This window comes from Amia ocellicauda, chromosome 20, assembly GCF_036373705.1.
Source record: "Amia ocellicauda isolate fAmiCal2 chromosome 20, fAmiCal2.hap1, whole genome shotgun sequence".
Taxonomy (NCBI): domain Eukaryota; kingdom Metazoa; phylum Chordata; class Actinopteri; order Amiiformes; family Amiidae; genus Amia; species Amia ocellicauda.
In genome coordinates, this window is record NC_089869.1 from 17,070,729 (window position 1) to 17,092,832 (window position 22,104).

The following is a 22,104-nucleotide window of genomic DNA, read 5'->3' on the forward strand; positions in this document are numbered from 1 at the left end:
TGCATCCTTATTGTGCTGCACAGTTTTACTGAAGTTAGCTAAGAAATTTGAAATACAAAAATCTATTCAGACTGATGATGATGATAGTATTAATTGAGGAAATACAGTTCAATAAAATAACTAAAAAAAAACAAAAACTTGTGAAGCCAAATTGGAAGCATTTCTCTGCTAAAATAATTGGAATTTGAACATATCACTGTCATAAGAAAAGAAAACCAACCTAATTTCAGCTAACCTGATTAATATTATATATAACCAGGTCTGCATTTACCAATTTAAACTACAGTATAAAGCCTTCATGTTTACGTGGTCAAATCTGATTTTAGACAATGCCATTTCATATGAAAATAAAATCTACAGTCCCACATCTTGGTGCACCGCATGTACAGTATTACAGCCTCACACATTTCAAATGTATTGTTCACTTTGGTATCAGATAACCTCAGGGCAAAGTAACAAGAAAACAGCTTAAATTGTGGTCGTCTTCCTTAGTGCCTCTCTCCATTTCTTCTATACAAATTCCTCCTTTTTGTGCCGTTGTGGTAATCCTCAAGAAATCCTAACGCCTGGCTGATTGGAAGTTTCTTTACTGTTTAATACTAGTTTAATTAACTTTGTCGGGATAGAGAAGAGATCTAAGGGAAAACATTAAACAAGTTGCCCTCGAACCCTCCTGCCTCTTCATTTCGTATGCTAATCTCCTTCTTCACGCCACCTTCCAAAAAAAAGAAAAAAGAAAAAGAAAATGTTGGGAAAACGTCTTGTTGTCTGCACAGGGCTTCCTGGGGATTTTTTATTCCTGGCCCACCTATCTGGCTCTTTTCACTCCTCCAGGGCCTTCCTTTGCTCGATTTAACAATGAATGGCGAGCTAATCAGCCCCCTCTGAAATCCGTGGCTGCCGAACAAGCTAATCCCTCTCTCCCCTTTTTTCAATGGGCCGTCGCCTTCAAAAGGACTTTGGGAAAAGGCTTTGGACAGATTCACACTGTTCCATGAATAGAAGTTAGTTCAAGTATTGTACCCAAACAAGTGGGTTTTATAAACAAATACTTGCCAACAACCACCCCACCTGCAAAAAGCACCAACCCCACAGCAACACACTGAGACAAAAACCAGGCCCTCCAAATGTGATGTGATCTGAAAAGGAGATTAGAGCTCCATTGACTGAGGGCAGTGCATTTCAGAACAGCCCCCTTTGCCTAATAAAGTGAGAAGGAAGTGCCTTATTGACATCTTATTTACAGAAATACATTCAAAATCAAAACTTCCCTTCTTACAACAGCTCTTAACAACTACTGCTAAGGTTTCTTTCTTTTCAAACCGTCAAGTTGCCCATAAACGCTCAACACGTCTTTCAAAAGTGCCAATGAGTGAAAGACTGGGTCAGCGTCTGAATTCACTCTTGTTTTGCAAGTTTCCAATAGCACACACCTGGGCAACATGGGAAAATAGCACATCTTTAATGAGTAGTTACATATTCAAATACAATTGCTTCCAGTTATAAACTCAGGAAAAAATAAGTAGACTGGTACATAATTACATTTCTTACAATACTCTGTAAATGACTTTGTGACAGTGTGACATTCCCACAAAACAAAACCGATTAATACGTTTTTAGGAATACATCTATTTTTCCAGGAAACCATACTATCAATAGATTCCAGTACAATACAAGTGTCATGTGTTTCTTAGCACACAGTACATAATCTGCATTGTGCTACTGAATAATCTATCTTAATAATGGTAATGCCATTTAGTCTAATGTAACCAGTAAATTAGAATTTTCAGATAATGAGGATTCCCAATTTAATGTCAATCCAAACGGTGAAGATTGAAGTGTGAAGTGTGCAGGACTCAACATTACTAAATACTTTATTTCAAGTAACTAATGGTACAGGGCTATACTTGATTATCTCTATCACATATAACCTAGAACATTATTTTGCTGTTAATCAGAACAAATCTCTATAACCATGAACAATGTATTCATCTCACTGGCATTTCTGTCCAATAACTGATGAGCCCAGCACACCCCCACTGAACCCACAATAGGTTCAGAAACCTGCCCCTCAAGTCCTAACAAGACACTGACTTATACATTTAAATAGTCAAATATTTAAGTAGATATTGCACTTTTAAACACCAAAAAAGAAAAATACAAAAAGGAAAACCACCGGACTTATCAGTCTGAAGACAACGCTTTATTTGAAAAAAGTTACATCACTGAATGACAAAATTGGCGCAAAGAAAGACTATAAATATATTTGTGCACAAAAGGGAGCACGGAGGCACTTTAATGCCTTCAGTCACTGTAACTCCTACAACAACAGACCAATGAAATGAGTGCAGTCAGTAGCAACCAGAAAGCTGGATATCATGTGGGACTGCTGACTGTCGGCACAGGACAAAAATAAAAGGGAATCCAAAACAACTTTATGACTGGGACTGTTTTTTTGTTTGTTTTTGGTTTTTTTTGCTAGTAGGGAGAGCTTTAGCAGACAATTAAATGCATCAGGTTACCCACAACACACACTCATTATTTTAAATATTAAATTAAGGTACCAATGAAAACTTAATTCAACTTTCCTTAAAAAAAAAAAACATCACCAACTTGATTCCCTGGTTTCCAATTGTTAAGAGATAAAAGGATTAACATTCAGAGTTAGTAAAACCCCTACCAGGAGTATTTGTAATGCAGTGGCCAGAGCTTCCCCCCTTGTCATTTAATCCAGACATTTGCACTCGCTGAATAGACATACTGATTTATTTTTGTGCGGCGGCAGCATTTAACATCATCCCGGAGAAAACAGTTTCATTTTTTGTTTAGCTACGTTCATGGTGTAACTTTGGCTAAACATGGGATTTACACACCAAGTTAATATTTATTGCAGCTGATCCAATACCTACTCATTTATCATCTGTGAAATTAAATGTAAACAAATGCAGTTTTTCACATCAATTGGTCACTCTGGGATATTCGTAAAAGTTACATAATTTCGGCAAATTGCACATTAAGTCTAGTACAGGAGCAATAAATACATACTTAGCTAGAGGTTGATAATATATTAAACATAGCCCAAATATGTCAATGGAATTATGTAAGTGGAAAATGGGTGTGAAAAGCTCACTCACATTGAAAGCATGGAGATCTCAGAGGAATAGGTACATAAAGCAATACATAAAGAGAAACCTAGCAGTTTCAAAGAGGTTATCTGTTCCACAGAAAAGATACATGAATTTGAAACCTACAGGATTACACACAGAGGAGTAAAGGATCTGTAATCAACAGTGTTACTGGGGTTTCAGTGAAGTTGTTTATTTGCCCAGCAGTTTTAGGACCGAATCGAAATCTCAATTCAAATGAATATACCCATACTTACTCATCAAACAGATTAAAAACAAGCTTCAGGAAGTTCACCCTCTTAAATATGGACAGTTACACTATTAGAAATACAAAACCTAATATTTGTATGGTATTTCTGGAGTAGTGCTGTATTAGGTTACTACTGAATTATATCAATGTCCTTCACTAAAAACTTATTCTAAAATGTTCTTCCACTGGGTCATATCAGTATCTATCAGTAAAGTTCAATATATGTTCTCTCTGGATTTCTTCTGCATGTCCAATCGGCTCTTTCAGACACGCAATACATAATGACAAGTTGCCTTTATCTGAAAAGTATAACTGGGTATATTATGTTTTATAACCTCATGCTTCTTTAAAGACATTGTGATAAGATTCAACCAGGAAACCGGACAAGAGGCATAATTTGTCAAACAAAAAGTTGCATTCAGTCTTTAAAACCTCAATAAATCCTATAAGTCCATAACAATCACACTGCCATTTTTATGTATTATTTGTATACATTTAGAATTGGCAGTTATTTTTCACATTTTTAACCTGTTTGGAATAGTGAATTGTCAGTAAAAGTAATTACTGCCACAACCGTACACTGAAGACCGGACACACATCTTTAACAACATGCATCGGTCATCCTCTTAACTTTGAATGTATGTATGCATTTATTATTGAACTGTGAACCTGGAGTGCAGGTGCTTAAGAGTGCTTTTAGTTAAAGCAGAAAGCAAACTAGCTGCTGACATTCAGTCCCGCAGGACGAGTTCATTGGTGAACAGCAAGTCAAAGATGTCCGACTGCCTTGAAATGAAACAAGTGCTCCCAGCTGCAGATGGGAATGGCACAGCCTAGATATGAGCCAGCCACCTCCAAACTACGACTTTTTACCTTACATTCTACACTTATTTTGTGAATCGTTAAATGCAATCTGATCTGATGCAGAGTTCAAATAATTAATGTATGGAACCGAATCAACAGCTAACCTCCCCCCGCCCCGAACCAAATAAGAACAGCAAACATATTCAACCTTGTGAAGAGCGGAGTGAATACCAAGTATTGTCTGCAGCAATCTGTCATTATTCAAAGCACCAAAGCACATAGGTCAAAAATATATAATTTAATGATCTTTAACATTGAAATACTGCAAGGACATCGTAACAGCTTTCGTGGATTTGCTCCGTTTCTCTACTGTCAGATGCCGAGCTTGTTAGCAATTGTCATTACCACCTTCAGGATGGGCATGAACGCGGAGATCTCGCTGAAGTTGCTGCTGCTGACAATCTGGGTGTGGACGGCCAGCGCCTGCTGATAGTCACGCATCTCGACGCAGCGGCCCACCTCGTGCAGCCCGGCAAGGATGTTCCCAGAGAGCTGGAGGACAGGAGGGAAGGAAAACAGGGGGAAGATAGAAGTTAGGAATGCTAATGAAGGAAGAAGCAGTCGAGGAACCATAGAATCATTTTAACAGGGAGCAAAAATGTGGCCATTTTAATTGCACATATAAAACAATTAATAAAGCGAAAAATAAACACTGACCGATTGCGCTCTCAGCTTGTCATACAAGTACTCCAGGCGCTTTGAGGCATCATCAAGTTTCCTTTTTGTTTGCTGAAATATGAGAAAACATTTGGTTCATTGCATATCAAAATAATGTAGTGTGCTTTTTCCCCGTAAATTTGTAAATTTGTAATTCCCAGCTGTCAGTCTACTGCTGCACCAAGACCTCTCTCAGCAAACTCCTCCCCCTTGTACTCCTTGCCAATCTTATCCAATTAAATCCTGAAAAAGTCTGAGGCTCCTCCCCCAATACGGGCATTTAGAATAATATGCAGAGGGAAATAATTTATCAATGCATAGGATTATCAGTGAAAAATGTTGAGAGTCGAGAAAATAATAAATATAAAAACACATCTCTCTAAGTCTGAGCTCGAAACGTGAGTTTCATTCAACTTTACTTCAGTGCTCCACCTCCACTGTGAACATCGCAGACGTAATTTGCAAGACGTACCGGGTCTGCGGCGGCCAGCTGGCAGCGCTGCACCAGCCCATCGAAGGTGCTCTTCAGGACCAGGTGCTCGGGGGGGATCTCCCGCTTCTCAATCTTCTCCGCCGGCAGCTGATGAAGAGCCTACAGGAGAAGGTAACAGACTGGAAGTTCAGTGACTTCCTCACATGTAACAGACACCTTTCAAGTCAATCTTTAGAAAATCAATCTTATGCTGATTTGATATGGTTATGGATATTTTTCAAACTGAAATATTGTTTCAGGTTTCCAACACTTGCAAACATGACTTTAATCCCAGTTTTCCATTCACTCAGTCCTTTTCTATCCCAGCCATCATGACCTGCTGAGCTTCACGCCGATTCGGAAACTATAGGCAGATTTTACACGGGCTTTCAAGATTACAGTTTTCTATATGTAGTTCATTCTCATTCAGAAAATTCAGAAGATAATTTATTTCTGGATATAAAATTACACATTCTCCATTCTTAACAGTTCTAGAGTTAATTAACAAAGATATTTTTGTAAATTCTTAAAAGAAACAAAAGGTAAGAACAAACACAACATTCTAAAATTCCACACTAATTTCGATATGACCCGGAACTGGTTAAACCCTGTTGTTTATAATTATTCCCACAGGGGAGTTTGCGCGCACCTGGACCCCGGGCTCCTGCGGTGCACCTGGGGGGGCCTGGATGTGTTCTTGAGGTACCGAGGCCTGAGGCTGCAGTGTGTGCTGCTCCGCAGGAAACCCCATCACCGGGGCCGTGATCGGAGCAGGGGGAGTGTAATTTTCCGGAAGCTGTGGAATAAAAGCAAACAAACTTTAGACTGTGGGAAGTGTGAACCAAGATGGGGTTTGAGCACTTCAAAAAGACAGTAGAATGTATGGTTGCTAAACTGTTCTGCAGTTCTGGACACCATCTTTAACTAATAAAACTATTAATTTCTTCCATTTTGTGGTGGACTGAAAGACTCTGATAGGTGCAAAAATACCATAAAATATGCATTATTTGTGAATTTGTGAAAGATACCTGATGCAGGCAAAATGCTCCATCAAAGCTGTTCCTAAGTGCATGAATATTAATTCAAAGTAACAGAACTACAATAAAAAAAACATTAAATTAATATTAAGAGTTACAAAAATCAGAAATATGACAACAGCCTTACTATTTTTAACAAACGTTTGGCTTTGACTGGAATCTTTTACTTCACAAACTAAGTTGTCAAAAATATGCTTTAATTAGCCCTGGGCCTCACCCTATGTGCACATGATGCTGCTACCAAACACTGCTGCAACACCATTAACCCATATAGTCAAGACCAATTCCTTTAGGGAGTGTAAGATGAAAGAAGATGATTTTAATGATGAACTAATCTGGTTCTAGTGAGCAGGATCTGCAGTTAATACCATGCTTAGCTCAAACTTGTTTTGATCTCCAGGTTCATCCCAGTACAATGGGGTCACTATTCTGTAGACAGTAACTGCTCAAACTGCTCAATTCATCACATATTACTTTAGACCAACACAGTAACTATGCAATCCTAAGACAATGCAGTACCTGTCCTGAACTATCTGCTTCCAGAACAGAGAGAAAGAAATATCTGCAACATGCACCAAAAAGGCAGCCTCATTATATACATGCATCTTATAAAGACAATATTAAGTCTGCATTAAACTATTCTCAACTAAACCGGTCTTTTGAAATGTGTGTGTTATTCTTATTTCCTGTCTTATCCAGCTTAGCTGGGATTTGATAGTAGGAGGTTGTGCAGCCTAACCCATGGTCAAATAGGTGAGCCAAGACTTGAAACACATAATCTCAAACTCGTCTCAACCTTTAACCTCTAGGCTGCACTTCCTTCTTTGACAATCCAGACAAAAGAGGGGTCAGGAAATTAAGACTAGGCTTGCCATTTGCGATATGGGCTGTGGAAAATGTCAAAGATGCCTGAGAATGATCTGAAGACAATGAGAGCTTCATGCACCCAACATCACAGAGCACTACTATTTATATTCTGTAAGAGTAAGGAAACCAGCACACTGTGATACATTTAAATTACTCCCAAGAACTTTCATTGAATTTACATTAACATCACAAACCATAAACTTCCATGAAAACCTGCACTCTTTTTTTGAGTTGTTGCCGTTTTGTTTTTTGCAATTTATGACAGATACTTTATTAACCTTAACGGAGTTCAATAAATCCACCAAAAGATTACAGTGATAACGCATCTGGAGGCCGGTACTGGTTAAAATATAGAATGAAGAATGACTCGATTCAAAGTTGCAAAGTCATAATTTTGGGTCTTATGACAGAGATGACACTAGATGCAAATGACTCAGATTCACTGAAGTGGTGAAAAATGTTAAGAAAACTAAAAACAAATGGTTCGAAGAATCACTGACTAATAGGATTTGTGGCTTAGCCCCTTCTGGACACACAACATCAAGAGGGGTCAGGGTCAACAACGATGTGAAGTAACACAGGGACCTTATATAATTTAATATATATGTTTTTAAATATATACCATTGGCCAAAAACATGCATTGATTTTTCATAATAGAATGGCATTGAGGAATTTCTGCAAATATTGTGGTGTAAAAATGGTACTTCGTTTCAAATAGAGCACCATATGAATCAATAAATTACTTCAAATTTCTATTTTGATCACCTTTAACATGGTTGGCACAGACTAAACTTCCCCTCCATCTCAAAACAAACAAAAACAACGGAGGAAAATAAAGTAAATCCCACTGTTCTCAACCAAACTGCTGTGGGTTGAATTCCAGGCACTATTTTCATTTATTCTTGTAACAGTGAGATTTAAATGAAAGCTGTTGAACTATCTAATAGTAATGTTTTCAGTTTCAAGCAGCAAGCCATTGGAGATTTACCACCTGGGAGCCTAATCTCATTAGATCGCAAGAAATCAAATGAGTCTAGGCTTGGCTGCATTGCACAAGGAAACTCTCAACGCATTGAATGGGTCTTGCTGCTCAACAGGAGCTTCCTATCCTTAATCACACTTTGGACTGTAATGAGGTGCTAATAAAAATGAAATTGAAAATGTAAAATAATTGTGTTTTGCCATTTTTCAGTGTTGAACTGAGAAATTAAACCGAATGAACACACACACACACATGACTATGCACTACTTTACAGAGGTTTGTTTCTTTAGGGGGTTTGGTGCTGGTTACCTTCTTCTTTCTAGGTCCTGCTCTTACTGCAGGCGGATCATTCCAGCCTTCCTGAGAACCTGCAGAAAATGAACACATTACTTAGGATCATGAAAATGTATTTGTCTTTTTTTTTTTTTTTTCTCAAGACAAATACCTCGTATGAAAAGCCGCCGGCAGCCAAAGCCAAATGTGTGTGCTTGTCGGAGTGCACAGTGCTCGGAGCCATATAGCCAGATTCATGCATACAAATCCTATTGTGTGGAACAGTAATATTCCATTGTTATATTTAAATCTTTCCTGGGGGTCTGCCAAGTCATGCCACTGCAATTTGGTCTTTCCAATTCAATCCAGGTGGTTAAAAGGTTTCATTTATGTAATATGGTTCTGGTCTCCAAGAGAAGCTTAGAAAAAGTTATATTAACATAGTTTAAAGCTCAATCAAACAGTTAATTGAAACAGGTTTCATTGACTTCTTGGATTTAGGATATAAATTGGATATTAACATTTTTGTAACTTCTTTAAGTCGATGCAATAAGAACTTCCAACGTTTGTCATCCACAGTTGGAAATTCTTAGTTTAAAGGGTAGTTATCAAATTAAGCAACTTGAGAACAGGTTTGCCATCTGTAAACATTAACCTGAAAATATTTAGAACTGTAAGAAAAGAACCAGACGTTAACTAATATTATGAACCTAAAACAAATCCTGTTAAAAATTTACACATTACACATCTTAAATTGTTAGTTAAGAACAAATTTGCAAACCTGCAACAAATAATTTCTCCACAAGGGAAACTCAACTTACTAAGGTATTGTTTCTTCAGTCCATAAAATCTACTGCATAGTAGTGAATGTGAATTAAAGAAAGGTTTTTTCTAATAAAATGGAACGCTTCACTGAACTTTCATAAGAGATCATTGAAACAACTTATTGCATACTTATTGCGTATAAATGATTTGCACTGTAGAATGCACAAAGTGTTTTGAACATAAAAGAAACGAACATTATATAAAGAGTTCTGCACCAGGGTAAGTTAAATGTTTAACCAAACAAAACAAAATATATAAAAAGGATATGATTACTATTACCATGGGCACAGCTGGACATTTTAATTCAACAACCTGTTATATGTTCCAGAATTTGTTAAACTACTATTATTCTAAAACATAATTAGTTGAACTTCAGCCTAAAAACCTAAATGTACCCAAATGTGGAGAAATCTGTGAAGTGTTAGAGATAATATTTAAAGCAAAATGTGAAAGGTAAATTATATTGCAGATACAGGTCCTTATTTATATATTGGCTAAAAGCAAAAGCACATTCTGTGAGCCAAACATTATCAGAGATACCAATAAGCATCTTTAAATGGGCATAAATTAAGTCATGTGCTTGTTAGACCTTTCACAAGAGGTAGCAAAACACCAGTCAACTTATTGCTGAAGAGGGATCCTAGGGCAAGTTATTTCTAACAGTACAGAGACTAACTCTACTGCACAAGTCCTAGCTTAAGCATTATCCTGTCACCTTCATCATCACAATGGTATTCCAGCCATGGAAAGTATCCTGAAAATTAAACAACAAGAAGATCTGTACAATGACTAAGAGAAACATTTCAGCAGACAGATACCTGGACTGAATATTAAAATGTATACTCTTAAAAATACACTCTATTTTACAAGATTCAGAATTTAGGGGAACATATGGGTTTTAAGAGTCAGTATTTGGATCATCTTTATAACCACCAATTTGGAATAGCCAATCCAACTCTCCACTGAAGGCAACATACACAAATCCTCAGAGATCTGCACCTCTGCTAATGTTGCTCTGCGATTCAGGAGCAGAAACATCAAGACTGTCCATACACACCCCTCACCAATAATGCTGCAAACTTTGAGCACTGGGCAAGGTTGCAATCAGCAGAGGATTCCCTAGTGGCAATGAACTGAACACTGACTCCCTGGGAGCTGAAGTCAAACTGTTGCATAGCCCAGATGAACCTGGCACACTTCAGGGGATAGGCCCATCCAGAAAACACAGCAGAGGTTTCTACTACATGCATTACTAATTTTAATTTAAACATTTCACCAAAATGAGTCACTAGCTTCTTAACGCTGTGTTTTACGAATGAGCAGCTGATTTAGGAGAGTTTGTTTTGCAATACAAGGCAGAGTAGGAATGTAATAACATAATTAAAGGTTTGATGCAACTTGTATTAAAGGCCACTGTGTCCTAACCAACATTTGTCTCCCTTCCATTAAACAGATTTCTTTATTCTCCTTACCTGTGGGTGGAGGAGGAAGAGGAGCAGCCGAGAAGCTCTTGGAGGAAGGAGCTCCAGGGCCACCTTGTGGATATCCTGGTCCAAGGGGGTAGGGGGCAGATGGCTGTTGCAGTGGTTGCATAGACGCCTGATTCGCATGACCACCTGGAAATGGCATATAACTCGGCGCGTTGGTAGCAGGAGGCACGAAGTTCGTGTGTGGTACACCAGGGCTAGGCATTATGGGAAGGCCACCGGTGGCAGGGGGTCCAGTCAATGAGGGTCCCGAAAGCATAGAGGCTGGCATGCTGGGTTGGGTGGGAAAACCTGCTTGTCCACTGAGAGGCACTGCTGGCTGGTTGAACTGTTGAAGAGGGGGGAATCCTGAGAGAATAAAGGTATTGCTAGTTATTAAACTGCCGACATGTCCGTGCCATTTCCATTGCGCTTCAACTATTTTTCCATGTTTACTGTGGTTCATACTTCAGAAGGACATTCTACCGACACCATAACCATCGTATGGGGATTTTTCATAGTCAAAATAATAATAAAAAAGTAAATGTAGATGAAGAGGCGTATTACCTGGAGCAGTAGCAGGATGCTGAGGGTATGACGGTCTTGGGGCGCGAGACAAGTTTGTTGGAGTGACATGAGGAACGGTGGAGTAAGAGTGTGGAGGCAGTGAGTCTGTGGGTGCCGGCTGAGGAGTGAAAACTGTGGGCATAGAAGGTGCCACACGAGGAGCAAAGTCGGGCTGGTATGGTCCCTGTAAAATACAACCACAACTCATTAAAACTGAAGAACACCCCGATACCACAGTGTTCATACAAAACAGAGTCCAGATAAAGCTGGAGAAAAGGTTTAAACATCAGTATGCCACTGATGCCTTACCTGTTCGTGTGTCTTCTGGCTCGGGGCAGGAGCAGGAGCCCGGGGGGACGCCCCCACAGGGACTCTGGTGTAGGGGAAGGGAGGAGGCTGGTGACCCTCAACAGCTTCTCCCTGAGCGTGGAACAGCCGGTCCTGCAGCATCATGATCAAACGCTGCAAACGCAGAAAACTCATGGTAACCCAGCCCATTGGACACTATAGGGAATATGATATTTGACTGGGAGTGTTGGAACTTTATCTGTTCTGTAAATATGAAAGAGTATTGGGTTTATGGAATGTCCTACACTTATCCATTCTGCTCCTTCTGATACCTACCTGGTTTGAACCACTGGGCAGATAGTTCATAGCTGCCGCAAGGTTCCCCTGTGCAGCCAGCAAACTGGCATAGTGGAAGAGTTTATCAGCCAGCAGGGGGCTCTGCGCCGCAACCTCCCCACCACGAACCCGCTCAATCGACTTGCGCAAAATCATCACCTTCTCCACAAGGTCCTGGGCACCAGAGACAACAAATATGACTTTAAATACATGTGTAATTACTATAACTATTAAAAAAAAACATTTAAAAAAAGTATATAATGGTCTAATGAATAATTTCACTAAGTATCATAATACTTAAATTTTTTGATAGAAGTCACAGATTTTTCATGGCAGTTTTCAATTAACTTGAATATAACTTAATATATCTATATCAACTTTATTAAACTAAATGAATCACTGAAGATACACTAAGCAACAAAACTGGTGCACTTTCAGGAAGCACAATAGAACAGCTCTGTGCAACTACAGCCACAGCGATCCTCACTCCATCAGGGGGTACGCACCTCTAAAGCCAGGGGAGAGGAGGAGTCGTGTTTAAGTACCCAGCACTCCACCAGCTTCTCAATGTTCCCAGAGCAGATGTAACACAGACAGGCCTTTAGACAGTGTTTGTCCTCGCCTTCAAGTTCCAGGCGAGCCCCTAGTGTATCTGAGAGTGAAGGGACAAAGGGATCCTATTAAATAGCAATATGCATCTGCCATTTTAATATATAAGCATATACAGAACCTGAGAACCTAAAGAACAATCAAAATGGCCCCTCCAAGGCCAATCAAAATAGACTCTGTCACAGCGCATGACTTTCAGAAACATTTCAGTATGATGCAGAACAAAATGATCTTTCACCTAAATCCCCCACTTGAACTCTCATGCTCATTAATGTCACTTTGTCCTCAGATGGAAGTAAAAGCAGTGGCAATCAACTGACCAGATATCGTGTGTGAACTTTTACACTGATAACAGTTTTGGACCTACTGTTAAAAAAACACAGCTGCAGACACATCTAAAAGACGAATGATCTCATCATTGACTTTTGCCCTATTTACGTGAAAATTTTTGACCCAATAATCAACCCTAGGCTACAGATGCAGAAGTGTATTTGTAACATGTTACTATTTTTATTAAATCTTGTTTTGCTTGCAGGTTCTCTTATATGGAGCTGTTGCTCACCAAATGTGTGTAATTTCTGAATAAATTATTGTTGAATAATGGTCAAATTCAGAGTTAGAGAGACATACTACAGAACTGCCCTCTGTGTGCGCCCTACAGCTGTAAAAAAGACAACATATCGAGGTAGAGAGTATTTTCGCTCCCAGATATTGTCACATGTTTAAATGTAAATCTTGAAGTTAGCTATTCCAATAGGATAGGATTATTGAAACCATACTCCAGTATGTACGCCTTTTCCACCTTGATAAAAACCATTTTGTAACACTTCCGATTAATGCAAAGCATAGCTATGAAATGCTATTTCAGCTGTGGCACTGTAACACAAAAATACTACGTCAAATACAACACAATGTAACGAATCTTAATGTTGATCAATCTCTTACCACACAACCTTGAGAACTCCTCAGGACGAGCATAGGTTAGGAGTGCGGCCAACGCTTCCTTCCAGTTCTCCAGATCACACGACTGCACAATGTCCGTCCAGTTCTGGGTGACTATGGAAGATATGAGCTGCAGAACCAAATCATGTGAAAGCTTTTTCATTTTTGAGAAAGAGGAGTGCACAATAATGTAAACCGTTTGATGAACAGCATTCCCTCAGGAAATCTCTTAAAATCGCATGGAAATTAAAAATCAAGAACGCATCACAATTCTGCACACAAAAAAAAAAATCCATTACATATAACCGAAATAAGATGCCAATAAGACAGATTTGTTTGGATGGATGTAGATCGAGGAATCAATGCATTCTTTTACACCAGCAGCTAAACAACACTTTTAAATATATATTAAAAAGCTTGTGCATTTACCATTGAAATGTTGGATCTGTGCTTGTCCAGATATCTCTGCTGGGTCTTCTTTAGTAGCTCCTCTCCCCCGCTGACAGCAAGGAGGATGGCCTCGGCAAACCGACCGTCATTCAGACACAGATCCACAGCTCCTTCAAAGTTACCCACCAGAAGAGCCTGACTGATCAGACCATCGGTGTCTGAATAAAAAGAACAGACAATTAAAGGTAATAATAATTAAAAAAAAAAAAACAAAAAAAAAAACATTGACTTGCATTGATATTACTTAAGCTGGTTTTATCAATAGAAAAAGGTCACTGCCACCATAAGTACTTCAGAGATCTCAGCCTGCGAGTTACCTGGAGTGACAGGAATCTGAAATGTGGGTTTGTCATTGGGTAGATTACTGAAGAACTCTGATGGTGATGAAGAGGAGGGGGTGGATGAAGTGTCTCCTGCAGCACTGGACTCATCTGACCTCTGTACAATGGGAAGTACAAGGTAAGTTTTCTTTCACTCTGTAAACTATTACACAAACTACTGAAGGAGCACAAAGCATGATAAAAGCAAGGCAAGATTAACTAAATATGACAACAAGCATCAGTACAAATTGTGAAGTGAACAAATACAATTAATATATTTTAAATAAAACATCCCAGATTAGTCGAACACTGAAGCACTAAAACCTGAGGTATTAATTGATTCCAGTTACTCTATTTTATTTGAATAATGTTTTACTAAATCAGGAGATGCCGAAAGAGCATTAAGCCTGACCTGAGCAGAGAGCACCTGCATCTTTTCTGCAAGATCGTTGGCATCAACACCGTGTCCATTAGGCCGGAAGGACTTCCCTAATCCTGAGGAGATCTGTAACAAATATGAGCGTAGTAAGCAACTGCCTCTAGAGAAACACATCCAACAAATGATGACCACCATAGTGACCTACAAGAACAAACCAGGACATCCAGGACTATCCCTAGCACAAATATACTTGATTATAGCTGGTGACATAAAATATCTATTCTGGAAGGAGAAAAACACCTATTGAAAATAACAAATATTACATTATTTTACCTTTTTCTCAAGTTCTTCTTTACTGAATCCCAAGAGTCTTAGAAACTTAATGCGGGCATCGTCGTCAAAGTTCACCTAGAAAAAAGTAAAATGAATTTCTACTGCAAAATTAAAGCAAACCATCATTTAAACCTTAAGTTTAATCAATAAAACAGGCTGACGCAGAGCACTGCATCTACAGGCACCAAGTCATACTTTTTGTTAAAATAGTTAAAATGGTGAGACAGCGAAGCCTAGTGGTTAAACATGATACTGTAGTTCATGGTATTATTTTCTAGAGTCATTACTAGTCAATTTATGATTGATATAAATGCATTTCTAAATTAAATTAAAATAAATCCTAAATATGTTTTTCATAATAAAAAAGAGAAAAAAAAAGCTCGGGATCCCATTAATGTAAACTCAAAACAGTATTACTGAGTGAGATTCCTACCTTCAGGAAGCTCCATATGTTCTGCTCACAATCTGTTGGCGCATTGTGAATTTTGGACTGGCAGTAGCTGGAGTAACTACCAGATTGCAAAGCTGCCTGCAGTTCACTGGAGCGCTGGAGGAATTCTGTCTCTGTGGTCACCTGGCTGACAAAGACAGGCCTGGGAACGGGCTGAGGCACCTGCTGCTGCTGCTGCTGCTGCGGAGGTCTGGGATTCGCAAACGTAACCAATTTCCCTCCAAACTGCAAACAAATAGGAAAGCATCTGCGTAAGGCTGGGCCGTGTTACCATTCAACATCACGTTATAATTCCCTTGGTAATAAACAGTCAATCATTCAAACGATATGCATTTAATTTTGTATCTTAATTCAAAACTGTAGAATATTTACAATTAATATTAAAAGACTATATCTTTAAAAGTCTATTTATTATTTGCACTTTATACTTAAAAGTCACAACACATGTGGTCACTCACAGCGAACGATGCCCCCACAGGTCTCCGGATCCACTTGGGTGGCTTCTTCAGGGGCAGAACCACAGTGGTATGGGCCACCGTCTGAGGGACCTGCAGTGGAGGCAGGGACTGGCCCGTCCCGAAGGGGTCCATTGTGTCAAAGGAGGACGAGATCTGAGCACGACATTTGACACGGAAATGAGAAAACTGTATCATACTATAAAATGAGCTGTTCCAAATCACACATCAATGGAGGAAGGAGAAGACTAAGCATGAGGAAATGTGGTTACAAGACTTGAGGCTGGGTAATAGATCTCCCACTAAAACACACTTGTGTGCATTGATTTAAAGAACATGTGAAGTTGCATGTCATGTACACATCTAGAACAATACTTTATGTCTCCAGTTATGGCTTAGTCTTTTGGCTTGACTGGAAACAAGTAGGTTACTTCGGTTGTAGGGCAACATCAGAACCAGAGGACCTTCTGGGCAATTTTTGTCAATACAAAAAGAAGTGAGTTCACTGGAGAAGAATGCCCTGAAACTGCAGAAACCACACACTTTAAAACTCAGATCTTCTCAAAATACTATTACAGAGATGGTGAAATCCACACAAACCTTATCAGCGCTGAAGTGCTGCTGAGCCTCCAGACTTCCTCCCATGACGGAGTAAACACTGATGCGCCCATCGAACGCAGCAGCAGAGAGCAGGGCTGGATTCCTGGGACACCACTGAACATCAAAACACCACTGGCTACTGGTTGGCAACTCATAAATCACCTGAAACAAAGCACAGATGTGAAGTATTTTATTTACGTAACTTAACCATTCTGTCAGTGACCTTTCCTTCAGCATTCAATAAGCATGATAACATATCAAAGCACAGCAGGCCTACCTCTCCGGTGCCTGGGTTCCAGCACAAGATCCGGTTGTCTTTGGCACTGCTAAGGAGCAGCTCTGGGTCAGCTTGGCTCCAGGATATGGACAGAATCCCCCTGAATTGGGAACCATAGCAAAACAATTTGTTGGGGAAGATGCATCATTTTATGTATGATGTAAGGTTACTTTATAACTTAATTGATTGTTATACCAATGTTTACGACACTTCCCATAAAACCATGCCCATCCGAACAATGCACTATTATAATATTCATGTAAAGAATTAAAGTGATGTGCAATACTGCAATAAACGGTCAAGCAATACAGGTCTTCTCTGCATTTGGTGAAAATGTTTTTCAGGTGAAGTACAAAGGTAACCAGTTCTATATGAAATGAATAATAATTTGCTCATTTGTCTGACAAAGTATTGAATTCCCCCTTACCTTGTATGGTTCTCCAGAACTTTAAGAGGGGAGGTAGCAAACCGTAGATCCCACATCTGAATAACTGGCAAACGGTCATCTTCAGAAGCCAGCACCAACTGAGTAGCCACCTCGGGGTGCCACAGCATCCCAGAGCAATGCATCTATGGATTAACGTACATTAATTAGGGCATTGCACATAATCAGGAGCAGAACAGGGAACACTTACATCTTAGATTTACAAAAAATGTAAATTTGTATAATGGGGTACATGCGAAACAATGCTCTGGACTAGTAAAACAACCAGCACTTTGAAATAATTTATGTTTGGCTGCATCTTTGGTAGAACCCAGCATATCAAAATGAATGTTTACCTAATCAAAAGGATACCATCTACATATAATAAATAATCTACGAAGACTCACCCTGTTGCTATGATCACTGATTTTAATGATGGGTTCATTTTTCCTCAGGTCCCAAACCACAGCTTTGCCACTGGGGTGGGCTGAAGCCAGGATGTGCTGCACTTGCCTATTCCAGGCAACAACACTGATGTCCTCTAGAGGCTGAAATATTTGATAAAACAGAGGTTAAGAGTGATGAAAATAACATGCCTTCTTGTTAGTACTTCACGCACACCATCATTAGCCCTTGAAGAAAGACATTCCCAATACAAATGTCAATGACCAACATCAATAATGTAACTTTAACTTGCCTTAAAAAGACTGACGTAAGACCAGAGAAACAGCCTAATGGATTTTAGTATAAGCAACATAAGATACATAATTAATAACTTCCAAGAGAAACTATGAGTTGAGCAAGTCATGAAAAAAAAAGCCATTCAAGATTCAGCAAAAATTAATCTAGCTACACAATTATTACAGTCAAACATTTTAAAGAATAAAAACACATCTGTTTTATCTTGACCAACATTACCATTTTCTAAACGAATGCATAGAAACTGTAGAACTATCGCAGCAGCTAAAATATTCCACTCAAGGAGACCGGCTGAACCATGTGTCCGAGACATGCTTGATTTATTCAGTGACACCAAAGTTACCAGGGGAGAACAGGGTTACTATCCCCATGAAACCACACAGCCAGAATGCAGCGTGCACCAACCACTCACACACGCAGACCCCGTTCACTGAATTAACCGTTCTGCTGTTCTTACCTCACAGAGCTATAAAGTAAAGAATCAGAAATATTTTTTTAAACAAAGGGTTTAAATGGCACACAATTCCCATGATTTTAGTTAATCTGCATAAAATAAAATAGAGAGGTTTGGTACATTTCATTCAGATTACCAAGTGATCTACATTTCAATATGTGCTTGTATATGCATCATATGTATATAACATAATATGTGAAATCACTAGATACAAATCAAACCATTCACTCTAAACAATACCATAGTTCAGAAATTCATCGTTTTTATTTTTACATGAAAATAACTTGGACATTTTTTTTAAAGAATAGTTTTTCAATTACTATCTACACAGAATGTAAAAAATACATTTGAAAATATTGTAACAAAATAATTAATTTCTCTAAAACAAAACCTTTAAGTTTCAAATCAAATTCTATAGCTAAAATGACCTAGTCACAAATAACAAATGCATTCTTAAAGATGCATAATGCAAAGTACTTTACCTGTGATTTTGTCCCTGGAGTCATTGGATTGTTAAAATTGTTCAAGTCCCAGATATAGATCTCTGAATCATTTGCCCCTGATGCCAAAAGGTTACTCTGTAATAATTTAAAAAGTTAGTCTTTATGGGAACACCATAATCCAGAACAGGGAAAGGAGAAATCAAATTTGTGCATCAATATGCGACTCATTCAGTCCACAGCTACAATATACTCTCCGCACCTCACATGCTATACTTGAAATGAGGTGAGCAACAAAATACTAGTGAATAAATATAAATGATCCCAAAGAACTAAAAAGCATTAAGAATAAATGGTTCATGCAGCTTAGCTGGAAACCCACCTGAAAAGGGTTGAAGTCCAGGGCCCGGACTGGGCCGCTGTGTTTCTCAGACTGCCCTACGATGGCTTCTTTTCCTGATGCCAATATCTCCTCTGGACTGTAAACAGTGACAGCACCATTCTCACCGCCCCCCACGAGCCGTCCGGCTGAGCCATCTTCCCCCAGTCCAAAATTCACCCAGATTAGGCTGTGAAATCTAGGGAAGAAACATATCCACACATATGAACAACATGACTTCAAAAACATTAGCAGACTGTTTACAAAAATGTATATTCACTTAATGTTTGCTGGACTAAATACAACATGAATCTCTTTTTAATATTAAACGCTCAGATAGATGAAGAAGGTTCCATTACTACAAAACATGCCGTTTTACCTTTTAGGTGTGGCCAGGGATCCTCGGAGTTTCATGTCCTGTGAAGGATCTGCAAAATCCATCTCAAATATTTCCAGGGCCGCACTGGTACTGAAAGACGCATCCAACTGTTGCGCTGATGTACCTTTAACCCAAAAAAATCACAAGTGATAAAAAGTGGTTAGGAAAACGTTTCAACCAGGCTCAATCAGTGTGGTGATTGATTGCAACTTTAACAATTGCTTACACAGTCAAATGACTGTTTCAAAGAAGGCTGTTTTCAGGAAAGCAGCTGATTGAGCTGAATGAATAAGGGGACCAGCTCAGCTGAAATACCTGTGGCCAAGCAGACAGGGTGGTGCGCTGCTGGACTCCACGCCTGCTGTGCCGTCCTCTGGATTTCTTTCAGCTTCATTGTGCTCCAGGTGCTGCAGAAATTTTCAAAAACACAAAGCATGAATTGCTATTGCTTATCCAAAAATAAAAAAATAAAAAACAACCTAAAACAATAGGAGTTACTTTACACATCGCATTTTAACTAATTAAACCATCTTCCCCCTCAACTCACAAAAACATCTAATACGAATTTTAGATTCAAAGGTTGTAAAATTAAATAAATAACAACAAAACCTACAATGAAACATTTAATTGATAAAAGAATGGCAAACCACTAGCCACTGAGATACTTGGACTAATTAATGTTATGAAACCTGTATGGATACGGTTTTATTATTCTGTTGGAGGTGATTTAGTATTATACTTCAATATTAATGTGCCAAGAGCTACACAGAACTTTAAAGTATAAATACCATGATGTCGATCAAATGACATGTCTTGTTATAGTTCCTAGTATATGTGACATTGCAGGAACTGAAATATGTATTACTTCTAAAGATATATACAGCCTGTGTAGCTAACGGTATGGGTTAGAGAGCCCGTTTTCAGGCTGAACCAGCAATCATTTAACTAAAAAGCAATATTACTGGTCGTAGATCTGCACATATTTGTAAGTCTTGAAAATGCAAAGTAATCTCGCTAGAAAATCTCGACTGACCAGACTAAGTGAATTCATTGTAAAACATGAAAAAGGCCCAACACAATCAGAGAATGAACAATACTGAAAATACAAGCGTTTATTTTACTTTAATGGCACATGCTGATATCAAAAACATGGTATGTTTTAAAACCAAACACAAAAGAGCCCTATGTTCAGAAATCTGTTATTTTGTTAGTATTGCGAGGAGTAACTAGGGGCCTGCCAATCGTTTTTTGCCACATAGACCACAGGTAGTTTCACCGGATCACAGCCTCTGCCTTCTCTTTCAAAGTTACAAGTCTAGGTTTCTAGTGATAACAACATACTTACAGTCGGTTTCGGTATAGCCTATGTCTCGGTTTCAATTTATTTCATGAGAATAAAAATGTGACTAGTACACACACCGACACTCCCTGCACTCGCGTTGGGATGTGTAGTTCTTTTCGTGGAAATGAGCGCTACGGTGGCCGAAGTAGTAAAAACATTTCAAAGACCAGACCCAGCCGACTCAAACGGGCAAATGCGATATATTCTCAATAGTGCAGGTTGGTTTTCGAGGAAGGTCGCACACAGAGTAAAACATCCATTCATAAGATGAATTATCTTTTGTTGATAAATGTCTTCTGAATTGTGATTTCAATTAATTAGTTTTTGCCGTCTGAGTGTTTTTTAGACATGTAAAATGAGGTTGGCATCACTGACCACCTTATTGGTGTTATTTGTTCTTCATACCAGGTAAGAATTTGCTTATTGTTAGGGTTATATTTGTACTAGGTTTACTATATGGGTTTAGATCCAGATTTAGTGCTCTCCAGAAAAAACACCAACAGTTAAATCTGAGCTCAAGACACTCCTAAAACTATTTTCTAATTAAAAGTCTTAATTTAAAAGGAATTCTAAATCTGCCAGACTGAAACTATAACCCTTCTGTAATTGTAATCCTAATTAAACCATCCAAACACTAATTGTGACATCAAGTGAGGTATCCCATCCCGACTAAATCCAGCCCTTATACTACAACCTTACAAGCTAATTGTAAGATGTAACGCAAACACTACCCACATTTATTTTAATTATATTATTTAGTTAAATGTATAGCTAGGTTCAGTTAAGGTTTGAGTTTTGAACAAGAGTTGATTAGGGTTAATTAAGCATATAGATACATATGTAGGATTTGTCCATCTTTTTTAAATTCGCTAAATTAAATTGTGAACTATTATTAACTTTGAAGTTCAGACTCGGGTTAGACTTCAGGCTTGGCTCGAGTTTTGAGTTCCTAGGAAATTCAAACTTCCATTCATTTCAGGACTGGTTTAACAAAGATGGTGTCGTCTTTGATTTATATATTGCAAGTTCCTCAGTTGCCAACACAAAACCTCATGTATATTTTCAATGTATGGGGTATGAACACAAAACATAAACCTACAACCTGTGGTTTAATTTCAACAAATGTAGGACCTAAAACTAAAAAATACATATAAAACCATG

The 22,104-nt window shown here is 38.6% G+C and overlaps 1 protein-coding gene across 2 annotated transcripts; it reads right to left on the reverse strand.

The window, feature by feature from the left end:
• Positions 1–1,443: 1,443 nt before the first annotated feature.
• Positions 1,444–21,122, reverse strand: sec31b (SEC31 homolog B, COPII coat complex component). 2 transcript variants are annotated; one of them, XM_066693835.1, is made up of 27 exons: positions 20,947–21,122; positions 19,917–20,008; positions 19,602–19,725; positions 19,226–19,421; positions 18,886–18,981; positions 17,658–17,798; positions 17,254–17,396; positions 16,827–16,926; positions 16,550–16,711; positions 15,953–16,105; positions 15,477–15,719; positions 15,044–15,118; positions 14,744–14,836; positions 14,329–14,449; positions 13,991–14,169; positions 13,565–13,691; positions 12,517–12,662; positions 12,011–12,184; positions 11,696–11,848; positions 11,387–11,570; positions 10,826–11,188; positions 10,069–10,107; positions 8,565–8,623; positions 6,018–6,164; positions 5,369–5,488; positions 4,897–4,968; positions 1,444–4,731 (listed from the first exon to the last, which is right to left on the reverse strand). In XM_066693835.1, exons 2-27 carry the CDS (start codon positions 19,993–19,995, stop codon positions 4,552–4,554), a joined length of 3,669 nt encoding a protein of 1,222 aa, XP_066549932.1. In that variant the 5' UTR covers positions 19,996–20,008; positions 20,947–21,122; the 3' UTR covers positions 1,444–4,551. The 2 variants fall into 2 exon arrangements, with proteins under 2 accessions (XP_066549932.1, XP_066549933.1); XM_066693836.1 differs by lacking the exon at positions 10,069–10,107 and having other exon boundaries at positions 20,947–21,121.
• Between the last annotated feature and the right edge of the window lie 982 nt (positions 21,123–22,104).

What these genes read in the sequence shown, in the direction of transcription:
- sec31b (XM_066693835.1), bottom strand. Translation starts at nt 19,995, where the DNA reads ATGAAGCTGAAAGAAATCCAGAGGACGGCACAGCAGGCGTGGAGTCCA. An exon ending in TCTTCCTCCTCCACCCACAG is followed by an intron (nt 10,108 to 10,825) that starts GTAAGGAGAATA and finishes TTTAATTTTCAG; the next exon opens with GATACTTTCCATGGCTGGAA. An exon ending in CGCAGGAGCCCGGGGTCCAG is followed by an intron (nt 5,489 to 6,017) that starts GTGCGCGCAAAC and finishes CTTCTCCTGTAG; the next exon opens with GCTCTTCATCAGCTGCCGGC.